At 33.9% G+C, this 16204-nt stretch overlaps 2 protein-coding genes across 2 annotated transcripts; one reads left to right on the top strand and one right to left on the bottom strand.

The window, feature by feature from the left end:
• Positions 1-1660: 1660 nt before the first annotated feature.
• Positions 1661-2783, bottom strand: LOC115971000. Its single transcript, XM_031090665.1, has 2 exons — positions 2753-2783; positions 1661-2586 (listed from the first exon to the last, which is right to left on the bottom strand). The coding sequence occupies exon 2, from the start codon at positions 2350-2352 to the stop codon at positions 1945-1947; it is 408 nt and encodes a 135-aa protein (XP_030946525.1). The 5' UTR covers positions 2353-2586; positions 2753-2783; the 3' UTR covers positions 1661-1944.
• A 7592-nt stretch (positions 2784-10375) lies between these two features.
• On the top strand, positions 10376-15755 carry LOC115972229. Its single transcript, XM_031092441.1, has 7 exons — positions 10376-10726; positions 12215-12303; positions 12409-12484; positions 13207-13256; positions 13341-13682; positions 14117-14155; positions 15063-15755. Exons 1-7 carry the CDS (start codon positions 10507-10509, stop codon positions 15237-15239), a joined length of 993 nt encoding a protein of 330 aa, XP_030948301.1. The 5' UTR covers positions 10376-10506; the 3' UTR covers positions 15240-15755.
• Positions 15756-16204: the final 449 nt, after the last annotated feature.

Below are 16204 nucleotides of genomic sequence, written 5' to 3'. Positions count from 1 at the left end.
TATTTGTGTCATTTTCTCATATGTGAGACTTGATATTCTTTGATACCATCCAATGTATATTTTGGTGACCTGTTATAATAGGTTCACTACTTAGAGGCATCATACCTACAAAAAACTAGAGTATCGTAGAATTCTCCTTGAATTCAAATATTAAAACTAATATAGTAATAGATTTAGGAATTAATGAAAACATTCATTAAAATCTCCTAAAAATAGTTAAATTTGAATTTGAATTTTTTTTAAGTGAGATTTCATTAATGCTCACATACCATTGAAATTACTTTGTTGCCTACTAATAACAATCTATAACAACTAGCCACTTATGATCTGTTATAAAATTGTTGTAAAAATATTATGGATATAGCATTTCTCCCTTCCTTTAATTTGGTTTGTGCAATTTTTAATTCAAAAAGAAAAAAAAAGAATTTGTTTAGATCTAGAACTGATCTATAATTTTGGTAAATTTAAATCTAATGAACAGAATTATATTATATTTGAAAAAAAAAATACTCTTAGCAATTAAAATAGCAATAAAAAGTTTTCATATTTATGTTGCAGTGGAAGACTATATTATTAGAAACAAATAAAATTGTCAAACATTTTTTGACAAATGAAAGAAATATCATTGAAGAAAGAATACTGAAATGGTAAGCCATCATTGAAAATTATACTTTTGAAGAAAAGTTGCGACAACAATTATTGCCCTTCGTCTATGCGCAGACTCATTTTAATAGTTTGCACAATCAAGTTTTTTCCAAAATCTAATATCCAATTAGTTAGGTTACCTTTCAAATAGTGAAATTTAGGAATGTTTCCCAAAATTAACAAGGTACCATTTTAGCATAAGCGTTATAGCTAAGTTGCTGAAAAATTGATGGAAAATGCAAGATTGTTTTTGATAGTGTAAGGGGCACTGAATGCAAATACAATCTATGTTGCTGTCCCCCAACACCCCCCCCCCCCCCCCTTCTCAAATTAAGGTTCTCCTCTATTTTATTCATTTTTAAAGTCACTAAAAAGCCTCTGGTGAACAGAAGGAAAACTTGCTGAATATTAGTATATTCACTAACTTTGAGCAGTGAAATCTCCTATATACATTAGCTTGATATGACTTTTCTTCGAAAGGGGGAACATGGCTGACTAAAGGCCACAAATTTTTGCCTCCCTAAAGGGAATGCTCCCTTCCAGACTTGCTAGATGTTAAGGGATTTAGAGTAACTGGTTGACTCTCTTTGTTGGGAAGAGAAATGTGTGTTGGGTGAAGTGTTTATGTTCAACAGGTTTTTGGTTCTTCCATGAGCGTTTATGTGCTGCACATTGCATCTAGTATGGATTCATTATTCTCACCAATGTTCCAAGCTTAATGGGGAACCGTTTAGGGAGCCCATATCGATGCAAAATGACTCTTTTTTCCTTTCAATCCACGTCTTTTAATTATCATTTTTTTGGGTCCTTCTTTTCATCATATGTGAGCTTAGTCGGCATGGCAAATAGGAATACAAACAATAAGTTAGACTGAAAATTCATTATTAATTGGTGTTGAACCTTTTTTTTTGGAATAAAATAAGGGGCTTGCGTGTGTAATCATCACCCCACACCCCAAGGTACAAGTTAGGTAAACCCAAAGGTATTATCAGTGCACAACAAGACATACCACTACTCGCACCCACATTTTATACCACCAAGCCAATTTAGGCCAAACAAATTACAAACAACTCAAAAGTATTTTGATCATTCAAATACACAACGCGCTTTTATTAATCAAATACATATTACATAAGACTTACAAATCAATGTTAAAACTAAACCGCATAGCAAACAATTTTTAATGGATAGCATACTTGGATGAGGATGACATATTATGAAATAGATCAAGTCATTTTCTTACCCAACTAAATAAACAAATTAAGATATAAGAAATTCTGACCATCTGACCCATCCTAATTAAAGTTCGTTCTCGTTAGGAATTGCCACTAAAACGTTCACTCCATGAGTAGCCTGATTAGGAGGTGGCATTGCCATGACAAGACCATCAAGAACTGACCCAATCCAATATGAAACATTTATAGGCTTATTCCCTTCACGAAATGCTACCTCTTTGGCCCCTAAATATTCATCCCAACCTGCACAAGTGACTTGAGTCTTAATACTCAATTGTGGCTTAACATGTTTATGTTTGGAATACTTTTCTATCTCAATAATATCCTTAGAGTTTTCTTTCACAAACAAATAAAACTCTGAATCCATTTTGCTACCAAATTTGCTCTCTGTCTCCTCAACACAATGCAATGCAAGTGACTTGCACATTTCACCATCCAAATTTGCATTTTTGGCAATGGCCTTGAAATGCATGGTTTTGACACAATCTTTTCTTAGAGTTGAGCTAGTTATGCTGGGAGGAGAAGAACCATTCCTTTCAAGATTAGGGAGGTAAAATAAGGGTCTTTTGAGTTCATTATTACTAGAAAGTATATTATTGTGTATGTTTGCCCAACTATTGAGGAATTTCTCTTTCACCAAAAGGTCTACTAGAAGAATGCTGCAACTAATCCCAATCGAGTATCCACCACACTGGAAGTTTGTCACCTGTGGGAATATTTGGAAAGTTATGGGCAAAAAAATACCCCATTTTAATTCACACCTCTATTCTCTAGCTCACTTCGGAATCTATAACATACGCTTTCTAACATAACTTCAAGAATAGTTAAGAAATTTATACTTTTTTTTATCCTGGATATGTAAGCTTAGTTACCTGAACATAAAATAATGGAGAGAGAACTGAGGATTATGTTCGTCAATATCATTCCAAAAAACAAGTTGTGCTTCTGCTTCTTCCTTTTCTTTCAATTCAAGAAACTCAGACAAAGTTACAGCGACCTGTGTCTCGATGAGTCTAACAACACTATCATTGGAGACAATTTCTAACTCTCCATCACCATCCTCGCCATGCCACAGCCTTCCACTAAGCATTGGCTGTTCGAAAATTGCTTTTCCTAGTGTCTCCTTAGCCCAACCTACAAAAATCCACCCTGAATCCTACTCACTCACGTTCTTGTAGTAAAGAACTACATGAACAGGGGTGTAGCCAGGAATTTTTACATGGGAAGGCCGATACAAACCATGAAGGTTGAAATCGACGACGATGAATATCATCATTGTATGGATTGTCTATATTTTTAGGTTGATATGGACCTTCTTTGAAATAAGCTCATCAGATTTCATATTGTTTGTTGATAGGGAATTCACATATTTGTTTACGTGATCCTGGATCACGATCTATCTCTTCAGATTGAATTCTTGAACATTTGGAGGGGTCAAGGTGTTCATCAGGCATCGAAGTATTAACATTTGTTTCTACAGTCACAGGTGTCCTAATTTCTGAATTTCTAACATCTTTTTTCTTAACGAATGCATCAATTGTTTTTGGTTTGCTCATAATTCTTTTAGCTTTAAGAATATGACTCAAAAATTAACCTGAAAAGAAGTCTAAGAAATAAAATTTTAATTAAAAATTTTTACTTAGTTATATGGATGTTATTCATACCCAAGAAAAAACAAAATTTCCACTATAATTTAAACATACAACCCATTTTTAATACGACTTTAATTAATAATAACCCCTCAAATAAAAACAAAAATTAAACACACAAGTATTGGTACACAAAACCAAACAATTTAACAACACCCACGGCCACATCCACAGCCACATGATATATAATTAATCAAAAATAGGTAATAAATCAAAACAATTTTACCTTAGAAACTTTGTCTTCACAAAGTGCAAAGATGGGTCACCCATGTGGCAATGCCTATTGCCTCTGCCTGACTGCCTCCAACTTTAGATCTTCCCTTCAAGACCCATCACAAACAATCTCCCCATGCCTTCAATCATGTATTTCTCTAAAATCTATGAAAATATAAAGAGCATGTGAATATTTAGATGTAGATAGTTGAGAAAATAAAAAAAAAGACACTAAAAAGAGATGAATGTCTAATGCTTAAGAAAGAGAAGAAAACTCACCAATCACCAAGTTCCAAAACTAAAGCTGATGAAGAAAGAAAAAATTGGTCAAGATTTTTTTTTTTTTTTTTTTTGTTTCGGACTGTGAGTACAGAGAACTGGAGTTTTGGGGGCTGGTAGGTGGGCAACGGTACCAGTGCAAATGAAAGTGTATCAAAGAAGACAAAACAAAAGAATAAGAAGTAAAGAAAGGGATTCCGTGGGTCAGTGGATGGATTTTTTGAGATGAAGAAAAAGTGAAGTTTTACTTTTAGTGTTTGGACTTGAGCGAGCCAGCTTGTTTTATTTGAAGTACATAAGGTGATAAAGCCTAAAACTAAAGCTGGGTTTGGGAGAATATTTGAGGTGGGTTTGGGAGAATAGTTGAAAATTGAGCATGGGAGGGCCGGCTGTCCAATATTGGGGGGGCCCAATTTTTTTTTCTACCTACTCTAATGAAAAAAAAAATTGCAGGGGCCGGAGCCCCACCAAGCCACTACGTGGCTCCGCCCCTGTACGTGAAGACACCTTTTGAATATCCCCGAAGCAATAGGGTCCGTGGCCAATACACGGCATGACCGTCGCTAATCAGTCACCTTATAGGGTCCGACTGTCTGCATAGCTTCAATGGTTAACTTAGGGACATTGGTGATGCCATGGGGACTAGCCATTTTTAGAGAACTGGTGGATAACTTCATGCTTGGTAAGGCATTTATAGAGCATATTTTAAAAGGTATACAATTAGGAGCCATTGTTTGTTACATAAATCTTGATCTAGACGCTTCCTGATCAATTAACCAATTGGGTTACTTTCCTTTTCCTCTTTCTTTGTTTACTTGTTTTGTTACTTCACTAATGACAGGTAGTTAATCAGCACGTCTGTTTTAATTATTAAGGCCTTTGAAGCTAGCTTTCCAATCAAGTAAACACTGATTGTGACTCAACACGTTTTGGAGATTCCATGGCTGTTAGGTAGCTTTAATTATCGTCCCTTTCAAATGGATCAAGGGTTCTTGGAAATCACTCATTCTTCTGTTGAAAGACAAGAAAAATCAAATCTATAATAAGATCTGTAAGAAAAACACTGCAAAAATAATCGCACATTCCTTATTACACACTGTCACATGAATTATTCATGTGTTTGAAACACAATTTCAAACAAAGCATGTGTACAATAACAAATGTATAACAAGAATTTTGATCCGTTATTTTTTACATTGCTTAAGAGAAGGATATTGATTGGTTTTTGCAATATGGCATGCAACTAACTTATTGTCCGGCTAACCAAAGAAAATAGCATGCATGTGAGGCCTGTTGCAATTAGTAGAGTGAGACCAAATTAATGCCTTTAGTTAGTAGAGCAATTAATTCAATGCTAAATCATTTAACAAGGTTCTTGATTCATAATTGTAGAAGGCAGCAAATTATTACGCATACACGCTTTACTGTAGCAGATTGATGAGGTCAGACTGAAGCGTGTGACCTGAAAATTTAATCCATGAAGAACTTAAAAACTTTGGCGCATGATAGTCATAGATGACATACCACTGGTGTTGTTCAGGCGAAAGACGTTATGGTAGATGGTTTTGCACTCTTTCTTGACAATACGTTTCTTATTAAAAACTATCAAGTTCTGTTAATTATTAGCTTTTTTTGTTCGTGGTCATGTCAGCCTATGAAGGGTTAGGGGTTGTTTGGTTTAGGCTATTTTCATCATTCATTACTCAATTTTCATATGAAAGGTTAGGGGTTGTTTGGTTTAGGCTATTTTCATCACTCATTACTTAATTTTCATGACTCGTCACTTACTTTTCATGAGCCCCACACCAATTTAAGTTGTTTGGATCTCATTTTCAATTTTCATAACTTATAACTCAAAAAACTAAGTTAGAGTTATGGAAAATGAAAAAAAAAATTTCTTGTTTTCAAGTCATGAGTTATGAGTTATCATGGCATTTTTGTAAATATTTTCACATTGTAGGACCCACCTAATGCCTTGTCTAATCAAGTCACAACAATCATTACTCACCAGTCACCACCAACAGACACCCATCTCTTTTTCTTTCTTCCTTCTTCTTCTTTTTTTTTCCCCCATCTTCTATCAAATTTTCTCATTTAAAAAAAAAAAAAGACTAAGTGCGTGTTTGCTCCAAATTAAAAAGTTAGCTTGCTTTACTATTCAATTTATTTTTGCTACTATTCATAAATCTCATTGCACTTTTTGGTACTATTTATAAATCACACTATACTATTTCAACTAATTTTTACCTTTATCTATAATACTTTCAGCAAAAAGTTTTCAGTATTAGCAAAATAAGCGGATCCCAAACTAACCCTGATTGTTGGTAAGTTAAAACAAAATAATGTATGTCCAAGGGTGAGATAAAACAAAATAACATGTTTAGTAGTAAAATATCAATAAAGTACATTCACCCGGTATATTAGCTTAAATAATTAACAGGTTTTATAGTATTTTTTTTACATTTTCTTTTTTGTTGTATTGGCCAAAACACCTAAAAAATCTTCGATATAACCGATACGACTTGTATTTTAGCTAGTAAATTTTTAAAAAGTACTGATACCAATTTAATAGCCGTTATGGCCGGTATGGGACAATATTGACTCACTTGTGTACGCCACTTTGGACAAAATATCTAGTCTCTTTTATTCTTTATTTTTTGGATAAAATTTAGTTACAAGATTGGTTGTAGCTTAAGGCTATAATCTTACTCAATAAAATAAATATTACAATATATTTTGAAAATCTAATTGTTGAATTACATGTCCTTTACGCTTTTAATACACATGTCAAATTTTGTATCAATCAGATATTATTTGCTATATGATCTATAAACTTATATTTTATGCATAATTTTAAACTAACAAAAACTTGCAATTCAAACAATTTATTGATGACATAACTATTGATCTTTAATTTTCTTGAAATTTTGCAAGTATGGAGGATATAAAAAAAAGATGTAATTCAATGGTAGGTTTGTCAAAAATTACCTTCAATAAAAAGATATTAAGTAAGGTTATAGTTTAAGATTACAATCAATTTTGTAGCTAAATTTTGTCCTTATTTTTTCTTGCAAAACTATTCTTTTGTTAGTTTTCAATTCCTATCGTAATTTTAATTTTAGTTAGCTAAAATGTCATGATATAAAATTTCAAAAATAAAAAACATGAGTTTTCTTCTTCTTCGTGTTTTTTTTTTTTTTTGGAAGTTGCATTTCTCCCTACTATCATTATGCCTCTGCAATGTTACTTGGTTCAATTCTCTGTGTCATTTTTTCATATGTGGGACTCTATCTTCTTAGGTATCATCCAATGTATATTTTGGTGACATGTTATAGCAGATTAACTGCAGGAGACATCATACCTACAAAAAATTGGGGTATAGTAAATTTTCCTTGAATTCAAATATTAAAACTAATATAGTAATAGATTTAGGAATTAATGAAAATATTCATTAAGATCTCCTAAAAAAAGTTGAATTTGAATTTGAATTTTTTAAAAATAAGATTTCATTAATGCTCACATGCTTCATTAGCGAGTGTAATTCATATTAAAGTATCATTAGATGTAGATGTAGATGTTTTCTTTTCTGATTAAGAATAATTCATTACTAAAAAGGAGGGGGGAGGGCACCGACCTATTTCTATCATTTTGAACAAAAACCCAAAAAGGAAGAGAGGATATGGTGAAAGGCCCATCCCACTTAGAGCATTCACAATGGGAACTGTAAATGCCATATGTTAGCAATATTTAGCATCAAGTTTCAAAAGTACTCAACAGTTAGCCTGCTAAACTTGTAAAATTGTAAATTTTTTTGGCATTGTGCTACAGTACCATCGTAAATGTATGGTGGTACTATAGCACAATGCCAAAAGATTATACTAATATTTTATTCCTAAATATCATGCTTTTCTCTCTCATTCACACGGTGTCTCATCTCTCTTTGTCTTTCTCTATCTCTCACTCACTTTCCTCTCTTTCTCCCTCTTCTCTATCATCTCTCCGTTTCTCCCTCATACCATTGCCATAGTCCAGACTCCAGATTCACTCTACAATCAACAAAGCTCCACCGTGATCACCAACCTAGTCTCAAACCCATATCAAAACTCTAGTCCACAAATCTACCATACCATTGCTAAAGTGGTATTGTTCTTTACAATCACTAATACCCAACAAAATTGCAAAGAATAGCCACCGTCTTTGCCACATAGAACCTAGATTTGTTCTGCAATTCCACCGGTGGAGATCGGCATGGTGGTGCGGTTGAGTTGGAGATCGGCGTGGTGGGTTTCTAGATCAACGAGATCGACAGTGATTGGTTTCTGGGTTCAGCGTTGTGGTTGTGGTTGTTGTCGACAAGATCAGCGATGGTGGTTGTTTCTTGTGGTTGTTGTTGGTGGTTTTTGGTGGCTTCTTTGTGTTTTTTTTTTTTTTTCTCTTGGTGTTTCTTGTAGTGGTCTTGTGGTTGTTGGTTGTGATTTTTGGCGGTTTCTTTGTATTTTTTTTTCTCTTGGTGGTTTTTGTGGTGACTATTTCTTGTGGTGGTTGTTGTTGGTGGTGGGTTTGGTGGTTTTTTTAATGGGTTTTGGTGGTTGGCATGGCGGTGGCGTGGTGGTGGCTATTATGGTTGTGGTGGTGGTTGCTAGCTAGTGGCGTGGTGGGTTTGCTGGGATGTGAGTGACAGTGGTTGTTAGTTTTTTTTCTTGGTGGTGGCTGGATTTTTAAAATATATTTTACAGTGGTGGTGATCTTTTAGACCCAGAAAAATGAAGAGGAAGAGAGACTAAGGGAAAAGACAGAGAGAGGAGAGGAAGAGAGAGAAAGAGGTTATGAAATTAATATTTTAATGAATAGATGATGTAAATAAGAAATGGGATGTTGAGTGGATTGTAAAATGGTATGGTATAATTAATAAAGTAGTTTTTTGAGATAGTAAAATAGGATAAAATGACATTTTCCATTGTGAATGCTCTTACAAGAAGAAGCCCAACACACAAAGTTATAAGCAAGAAAATTTACATTCCTAGGAACAAAAACAAAATCCCAACAAAAATTAAGAACAAGTTTGAACTCAACAAGAATAGCAATCAAAGCTGGATCCGAAACTAGGGAGAGGTTACAACATTAACAACTCTCTTGGAATCACCTTCAAACATCACATAATTAAGATTATATTCAGCTGCCAATGAAATAGCCAAACTTGCAGCATAGGCCTCACCAAGATGAGAATATCAAGAGAGAGGGCAACAATCTTGAAGAGGCAAAGATAACATCTTCATTTTCATCCTTACACACAGCAGCACATGGGGATCTATTTGCCCTTACAGCAACATCCAAATGTCATTTTGATTTTAAGTCTCATAATACTTATTTGGGAGGGCTATTGCACCATGCAATACATTCTTAATAATTCAGATTAAAAGTTAAGAAGTTAACTTTTAATACCAATCAATTGATCAAGAAAGTTAAAAAGGTAAAAAAATTGAGAGTTTCAAAAAAAGTTAAAAATTTTGAAAATAGAAATTGATGTGAAAGATATTACATGATGCAATAGCTGCACCGAATCCCAATCCCAATATACTACTCCCTCCGTCCCACTTTGTTTGTCCTCTATTCCATTTTGAGATGTCCCAAAATATTGTCCTATTTCTAAAAATAAAAGTTATTAGTTTACTAATATTCCTATTATAACCCTAAGCCTCATTAAGAATAACTCTTTTTTAAAAAAGCTAATAAATTTATTTAAGGGTAGTTTTGTAAACTTATACATTTTTATAAAGCAGACAAGATAATAAATAATGTTCCCTTAAAATATTTGACTTTTCAAACAGGACAAACAAAGTGGGACGGAGGGACATTTATTAAATATTTACCTATGACAAATAAAGATTGATTTTTTTTTTTTTTTTTTTTTTTTATAAAAGGACTTGCCCAAATTTTAGTAGGCCCTAATCACCAAAACCCAGCCCAAAAAAAAACCAGCCCAACTCAACTTACCATATCTAATAATTAACTTAAAAAAAAAAAAAAAAAAAAAAAAAAAAAAAAAAAAATACCAGGTCAATGGTCCACCCCAAATTTGACATTTTGTTGGGTACCTCGCTACTTAGGTACAACCTCTCCTCAAAGACCATAAGGTAGCACCAATATCGCTGTCATTCTAATTCAACTTAAGGTTATCTCAGTCGTTTAAATCTTTCAAAACATTGAACATTCTCATACTTGGTTGACGTGGCAAATCCTATATTGAACACCTGTACAGTTGTAACCAGCTCTATTTATCGGTTAACACAGAACCTCAACCCTGTCCCCCTACTTGCGTTTTTTTTTTTCTTTTTTTCTTTTTTTGACAAAACCCAACGTTTCAGAGCAAGAGGGAAATCAAATTTCAGAGACGAAAAACAAAATTGAGAGAAAAGAGTGTGGCTTTAGGCTTTTGCTTTTAGAAGGAGAAAAGGTGACAAAGAAAGAGAGAAGCTTGTTGAAGAATGGAGGCTAGTAGTAGCAGTAGTAGCGGTAGCAGTAATGATACTAGTATTAGCAGTAGTATTGATGGGAATAGTGGCATAGTGACGAATCAGAGGAAGGCAAATGAGTTTCAGGGAATCCAAATAGGGAATCCGTTTACTTTGAAAGTGGGTCAAGTATTTACTGGCTTTGGCCTCGGCTGTGGTATTGGTATCGGTGTTGGCAGGCCCATAAATCTAGGTACCCTTCTTTTTCACTTTCACTTTCATATTCTTGGCTCTGAAAAAAACACTAATTATTTGGGGAATATGGACTTGGGAAAGCTCTTCAAGCCCAATAATTTAAAACCCCATTTACAATCAGTGCTTAAGAACCCATGTAATGTTTCAGTTACTGTTGCTTTTGTGTGTGTGTGTATGTGTTTGAAATGGCAGGAGATTGTTTCCTTTGAATTTATGTTTTGGTCTTTTGCTATCTGGGTTTAGTGGGAAAGTGAATGTTCATATAGTGTTAACAGCTACCATATGGAAAAGAAGGTGATAGAGTTTATGTTTGTTGAGAGTATTCATTTAATTAATCTCAAATTGGTGTTTTGCTAAATGCTTGGTTTTATGTGGGCTAATGAAGATAATTGATGAATGTTGTTTAGCATTGCCCATCATTATATCAGTGAATGCATTATCATGGCTAATGTTGTATTAAAGTTTGTTTCTGAGGAGGCATGTTTGAATGTCTCACTCCAAAGTCTATTGCTTTCTATTGTGGCTGCAAATGTCCCCCCCCACCCCCCCCCCTCCTTTTTTCCTGCTAATTTATTGTTGAAACTAATGAATTAGTTTATCAAAATGTTGTTATGTCATGTAAGTTTTTTGAAAGTGGTCATGTGCTATCATTTTGGTAATGGCTCCCATTTCAGGCTGCGGACTCTTGTCTGGGATGATTATCTAGCTTCAAGTACCATGTAGAACACAATAGAATCACATGAGACATCCTTATAGCCTCTAGGTCTTATTTTGTAATCAATTTCAATGCACTTGTTTAATCAGCCTTCCATTAGTAGATGATTCAACCACATGTAGATACATCTGTAGCATGTATAACCATCATGTTAAGTATTGGTTGTCTATTATAAGATTATATGTAAGCAAATATGCACAGGATTTTCTCATATGAAAAGTAAAATAAAAATCAGCGTCATATACTGCTTGACTGTTAAAAAATTGTTTATGAGCAAGATGTTCTTGGGATTTATTCATGTTAACCGAAAAAACAAAAATGGTATGCTTGGCTTATGACGTTGTTTTAGTGTGATGTACAATGAGTGTAGATTTCACTGACAGGGTTTTGGTTCATGAAAAAAATATTTGTCATTGTGATTTTATATTGGACCAAAGTATTTGTTGAACCTATGATGATAATAGGTCTTTGATTGGAAGAGTTGTGGTTTTGGTGATAAGAGATAATAAAGCTGCCTTCGCTCAATTGGAACAGTTACAGTAGTTGTAATGAGAAAAATAAGAACTTTTATTTTATTTGTAAGTGATTCCTTTTAGTGGTTAATGAAAGTGCTTATTCTCCCAAAAATAAATAAATAAATAAATTGTGAGCACCATCTAGACTCTCCCATTTCTCTTTGCATCTAATTTCCATTTAGTTAATCGGACTCTATAGTTGAGTGACAATTTTATGTACAAATTTCACTTAATTCACAATATAACTGTTTATCAGGTGCAATACCAATGCTAAATCAAGTTATGAGTGCTACCAGAGGGGCAACTGATGCTTTATCTGGTGTTAGCAGACATGTGAATGACACTGTAAGTCAAACTCCATCTTCTTACATTTTTACTGCTAAATTTGGCGTGGTTAAATGACAACTTAGACTCTTAATTAAATATTTTCTCTCATCTCTCCTTATTTAGATGAGAAAGTTGGGAGCTAAGAATATTGAAGCAGGCGTTGGATGTGGTGTTGGCTTCGGCCATGGTTTTGGAGTTGGTATGTCATGTTATACTCTAATGGGAGATAATCTATTGTATATTATTTCTGTTATACATATGGGTAGCACTAAGATCATAAAGCCCAAGGAACACAGTCCACAGGCTGTTTCCATTGTAAGGGAAGATATACAATACATGGTGCAAATGTGCTTTATATCAGCATATACAAATTATTGCAATCTACATAAATACAAGGTTCAAGAGTTGATGCATCTCAAGCTTGTAAATGTTCAATCAAGCCTGACTTATACACATAATTATGTATATTACTAAATATAATCAAGTATAAAATATATGTTAAAATTTAAAAATATTTCATACATTTATACTTATTTTATTTAATATTTGTTACTAAACTAGTTCAATTTTTCTTGATGAGGCCATCATGACTTGCCAATCATTCCAAGCATGAAGATCATTGGTATATCAAGAATTGTATTACAATAAGGTTATAGATTCTTAAGGTCCCTATATGATTAGACAACACATTAAAGTTAAAAATAAAGTGTGCTGATTAATTGTTTTCAGATGTTTCCTATATGTAAGTGGCTAATAATACAAGTTTGTCCTCTTGAAATGGCTATGCTTATTTTGTACATAATTTGACTTTAATGCCCTTTCACCCCCTTACAATAAGGGAATTATACATGCATGCTCCCTTATTCATACATTATAACTATAATTGTGTATGATATCTGAAACATTGATCATAAATTTCAGGTCTTGCTGTGAAGCCTGGGGTGTTGCATCAAATTCAATCTTGTCTTATGGTATGTATTTTTCTCTCTTACTAGTTACCAACCTGTTATGGTTTGCTACTCGTGCATCTGAAATTTAAATTCTTAATTTCCTAGCAAACAATGACAAAGATGATGCTGAAGTTTGGCATTGCTCCCAATTTACCCATTGGACAAGGTGCTCTTCCAGCGTCTTTGCAAAGTGGCATGAGCATGATGAATCAATCGTTAAACCAAAATCCAATGGGAAGTATCATGCAGTTGGGAACCAAGTTACCTGAAGACACATCTCAAATCCTGCCTGGATATGGAAATATTGGTTCAGGTTCAACTTATGAGAATATGCCATCAAAAGGCACTGCTATTGACTCACCTTTTGGCAGTCGAACAGAAAAGGTTCTCAGTAGCTTTTTGCAGAATCCAGCTTTGAAAGGGGAGGACACCGAATTGAATGACATGGTAAGAAACTGGTGGACCACATCTGTTTGTCACTATCAGGTTCGCTTGAAGTGCAAATTTTTTTCTTCTCCTTTTTTAATTACTGCAGATCAAGCTTATTCTACAAACTACTTTACAGTCTATTTTTTATTTTTTATTTTTATAAAATTTTATTTGACTTGAAATATATTTTTCTAAGAGTATAATATTAGTGCCTTGAATTCATTTATTTGATGGACTAGTCATGGAGTACCACCTGTAAAATCTTTATACAATTCCTTGTGTTAGGTTACTCCTGAAAAATATCATTACCCTGTAACCTTTCGCAACATTGTCTCATAAATGCATGTAACTTGATCTTAGATATATTTAGAACTTATATATACATATTCATGTTATTTGAGTTGCTGGTTTTATGTGGTAGTGAAGCTAATTTGTGGAATTGACCTTTGTAGGCTGGACGCTTGCGGTCAGAAAACAACATGCTTCACGTGGTAATTTTAAAATGACCATTGATTTTTAACTGATTTCAATTTATCTTTTTTTTTTTCTGTTGGAAAATACTGATCATGTAATATAAGAGAAAAAGAGAGAGAGAGTAGGTTTGGCCATAGTGAGAAGAAGGTGAGAAAAAGAAGAGTGGAGCAAGAGAGAGACCTGGTGTAGAGGAAAAGAAAGAAAATTGAGAACCAAAAAAAGAGGAAAAATAAATAAAAATAAAAGAGAGGCCATCAACAGAGGTGGCAGCAGCAGTGGTGAATGGAGGCAGGGGGCAGATCAAGAAAGCATCCATGAAGGTCTGGTCTTGAAAAAAGAGAGAGAGAGAGGGAGAGAGAAAGAGATCTGTTGGAGTTGGTATGAAATAAAAAATGAGTAGGAAATTTTTTAGCAAAGCTACAGTACTCAACAATGTTGTTGAGTTTCTGTAGCTTTGCAATAATTAGTCTAGTGGCTGGCTAGTTGGTTGGAGACCAAAAAAGGGATTTGGCTCACCAAAATTTGGAAAAATAATGATTTATTGAGCTAATTATGAATGCTCCTAGAAAGAACTTTTTACAAGAAATCACACATCTCATACATGTTGGATTATTACATTTCCAGGGTAGTGAATTCATCCAATATAGTAACGAATTGTGTTATGAGCAATTGAGCAGCTAAGTTGTGTTGATGGATTTGTTTGTGACATCCATACAAGGCTTTTGAACCTCCATGCATGCTTGGGATCTGTTTTGAAGTTGTTGCTTGAATTACACATTCTTAGAAATGAATTAAATGGTTACAAGTTTAGTTGTCAATAAAACATTTGCCTTTTCTTTCCCTCTAAGCTTCTAGTTGTGTTATCCACTGGCTTGAAGAACTTGTTTAAAATGGTCCAGTTAAATAAATTGCTTATGCATTCAGGTACTAAAACACCAGCAAGTCATTCAGGAGCTTTTGGAGGAAAATGAAAAGCTTCGCCAAGTACTAGTTGAAGACCTGAAAATACCATCCAGCAAGCTTCAAGCTAATTATTCAAGTAGAGATAAGTCCCCATGTACTGATTGTTTTGAGTGCCGAAGAAAACAAAGAAGAAGGTAGATGAAGATAACTATGATAATTTCAGTTCACTCTATTTAAGTGTTTTTTACCACAAATTTTAACTGAGACTCTTTCGCCAAGGGGTGTGGACTTTGGTTTGGCTTTGCAACCCTCTACACAGAATTATTCTTGGGGGTCAAAGCGATCACAATAGTAGAAATATAGATTAGCTCACAAAGAAATGTATTAAACACTTTAAACATTACAGGAGAGTGGAAAAACTACCAGTCATAGAAGCTTTTTTTTTTCTTTCTTTCTCCTTTTCTAGTTAAGAACCAAGCTAATCAAAACTTCCTGTTTCAAGGTTGTTTTTGCTACATCCCTTTATAAATTTACATATTCTTTGAAGTTGCAACTGTGCCAAAGTAAAGCAGAGGGAAAAATCTGTTGATTGTCTGAGGCGTTTTCGTTTGAACACAAAAATTTCACAAATTCTGTTGGGGTCCTTTGACAAACTCATGAAGCTTCAACCATGTAGACGCAGAGTGCTGAATAAAATAAACTTTTCCTCAGTAATACTACTGTTTTGTCCTTTCCTTTCTTTCGGGTTTGTTTTTGCTAATGCTTTTTGCATTCTACCAATTTGAGTGAGATCAAATTCTGCAACTGTAAAACCTGCATAACTGTTGTGTGTGCAATGTAAGATATAATGTTAATGTTATGAATGATTTTTTTTTTTTTTTTTTGTACATGGACTAGCCAGAAGAACTATGATTGCATCATGTTTGATTAATGTTTTGAGTTACAGCTTAATGATAATAGGGAAGCAATATCTAACATCATCAACTTAAGGGCTTGCCAAGATTCTCTTAGTTAAACCACCATTTGATGTAAAAATGATTTACTTTGAACTCCTTTGTATTTAGTTTTTAGCTCACTACTATTTGGAGCAAGACTATTTAATCTTTTCTTTTTTTTCCCCCTTTTCCTTTGGTCATTGAAATTTTTTTTTTTAAAAAGTTTCA

This window comes from Quercus lobata, chromosome 12 (genome assembly GCF_001633185.2).
Source record: "Quercus lobata isolate SW786 chromosome 12, ValleyOak3.0 Primary Assembly, whole genome shotgun sequence".
Classification (NCBI taxonomy): domain Eukaryota; kingdom Viridiplantae; phylum Streptophyta; class Magnoliopsida; order Fagales; family Fagaceae; genus Quercus; species Quercus lobata.
Note: the sequence above shows the minus strand (reverse complement) of the source record. Positions and strands in the feature narration are given on the sequence as shown.

Coding starts and splice junctions, on each gene's coding strand:
- LOC115971000 (XM_031090665.1), bottom strand. CDS start 2,352: ATGCATTTCAAGGCCATTGCCAAAAATGCAAATTTGGATGGTGAAATG.
- LOC115972229 (XM_031092441.1), top strand. CDS start 10,507: ATGGAGGCTAGTAGTAGCAGTAGTAGCGGTAGCAGTAATGATACTAGT. Junction 10,727..12,214: donor TGGCAGGCCCATAAATCTAG/GTACCCTTCTTT, acceptor ACTGTTTATCAG/GTGCAATACCAATGCTAAAT. Junction 13,257..13,340: donor AAATTCAATCTTGTCTTATG/GTATGTATTTTT, acceptor TTAATTTCCTAG/CAAACAATGACAAAGATGAT.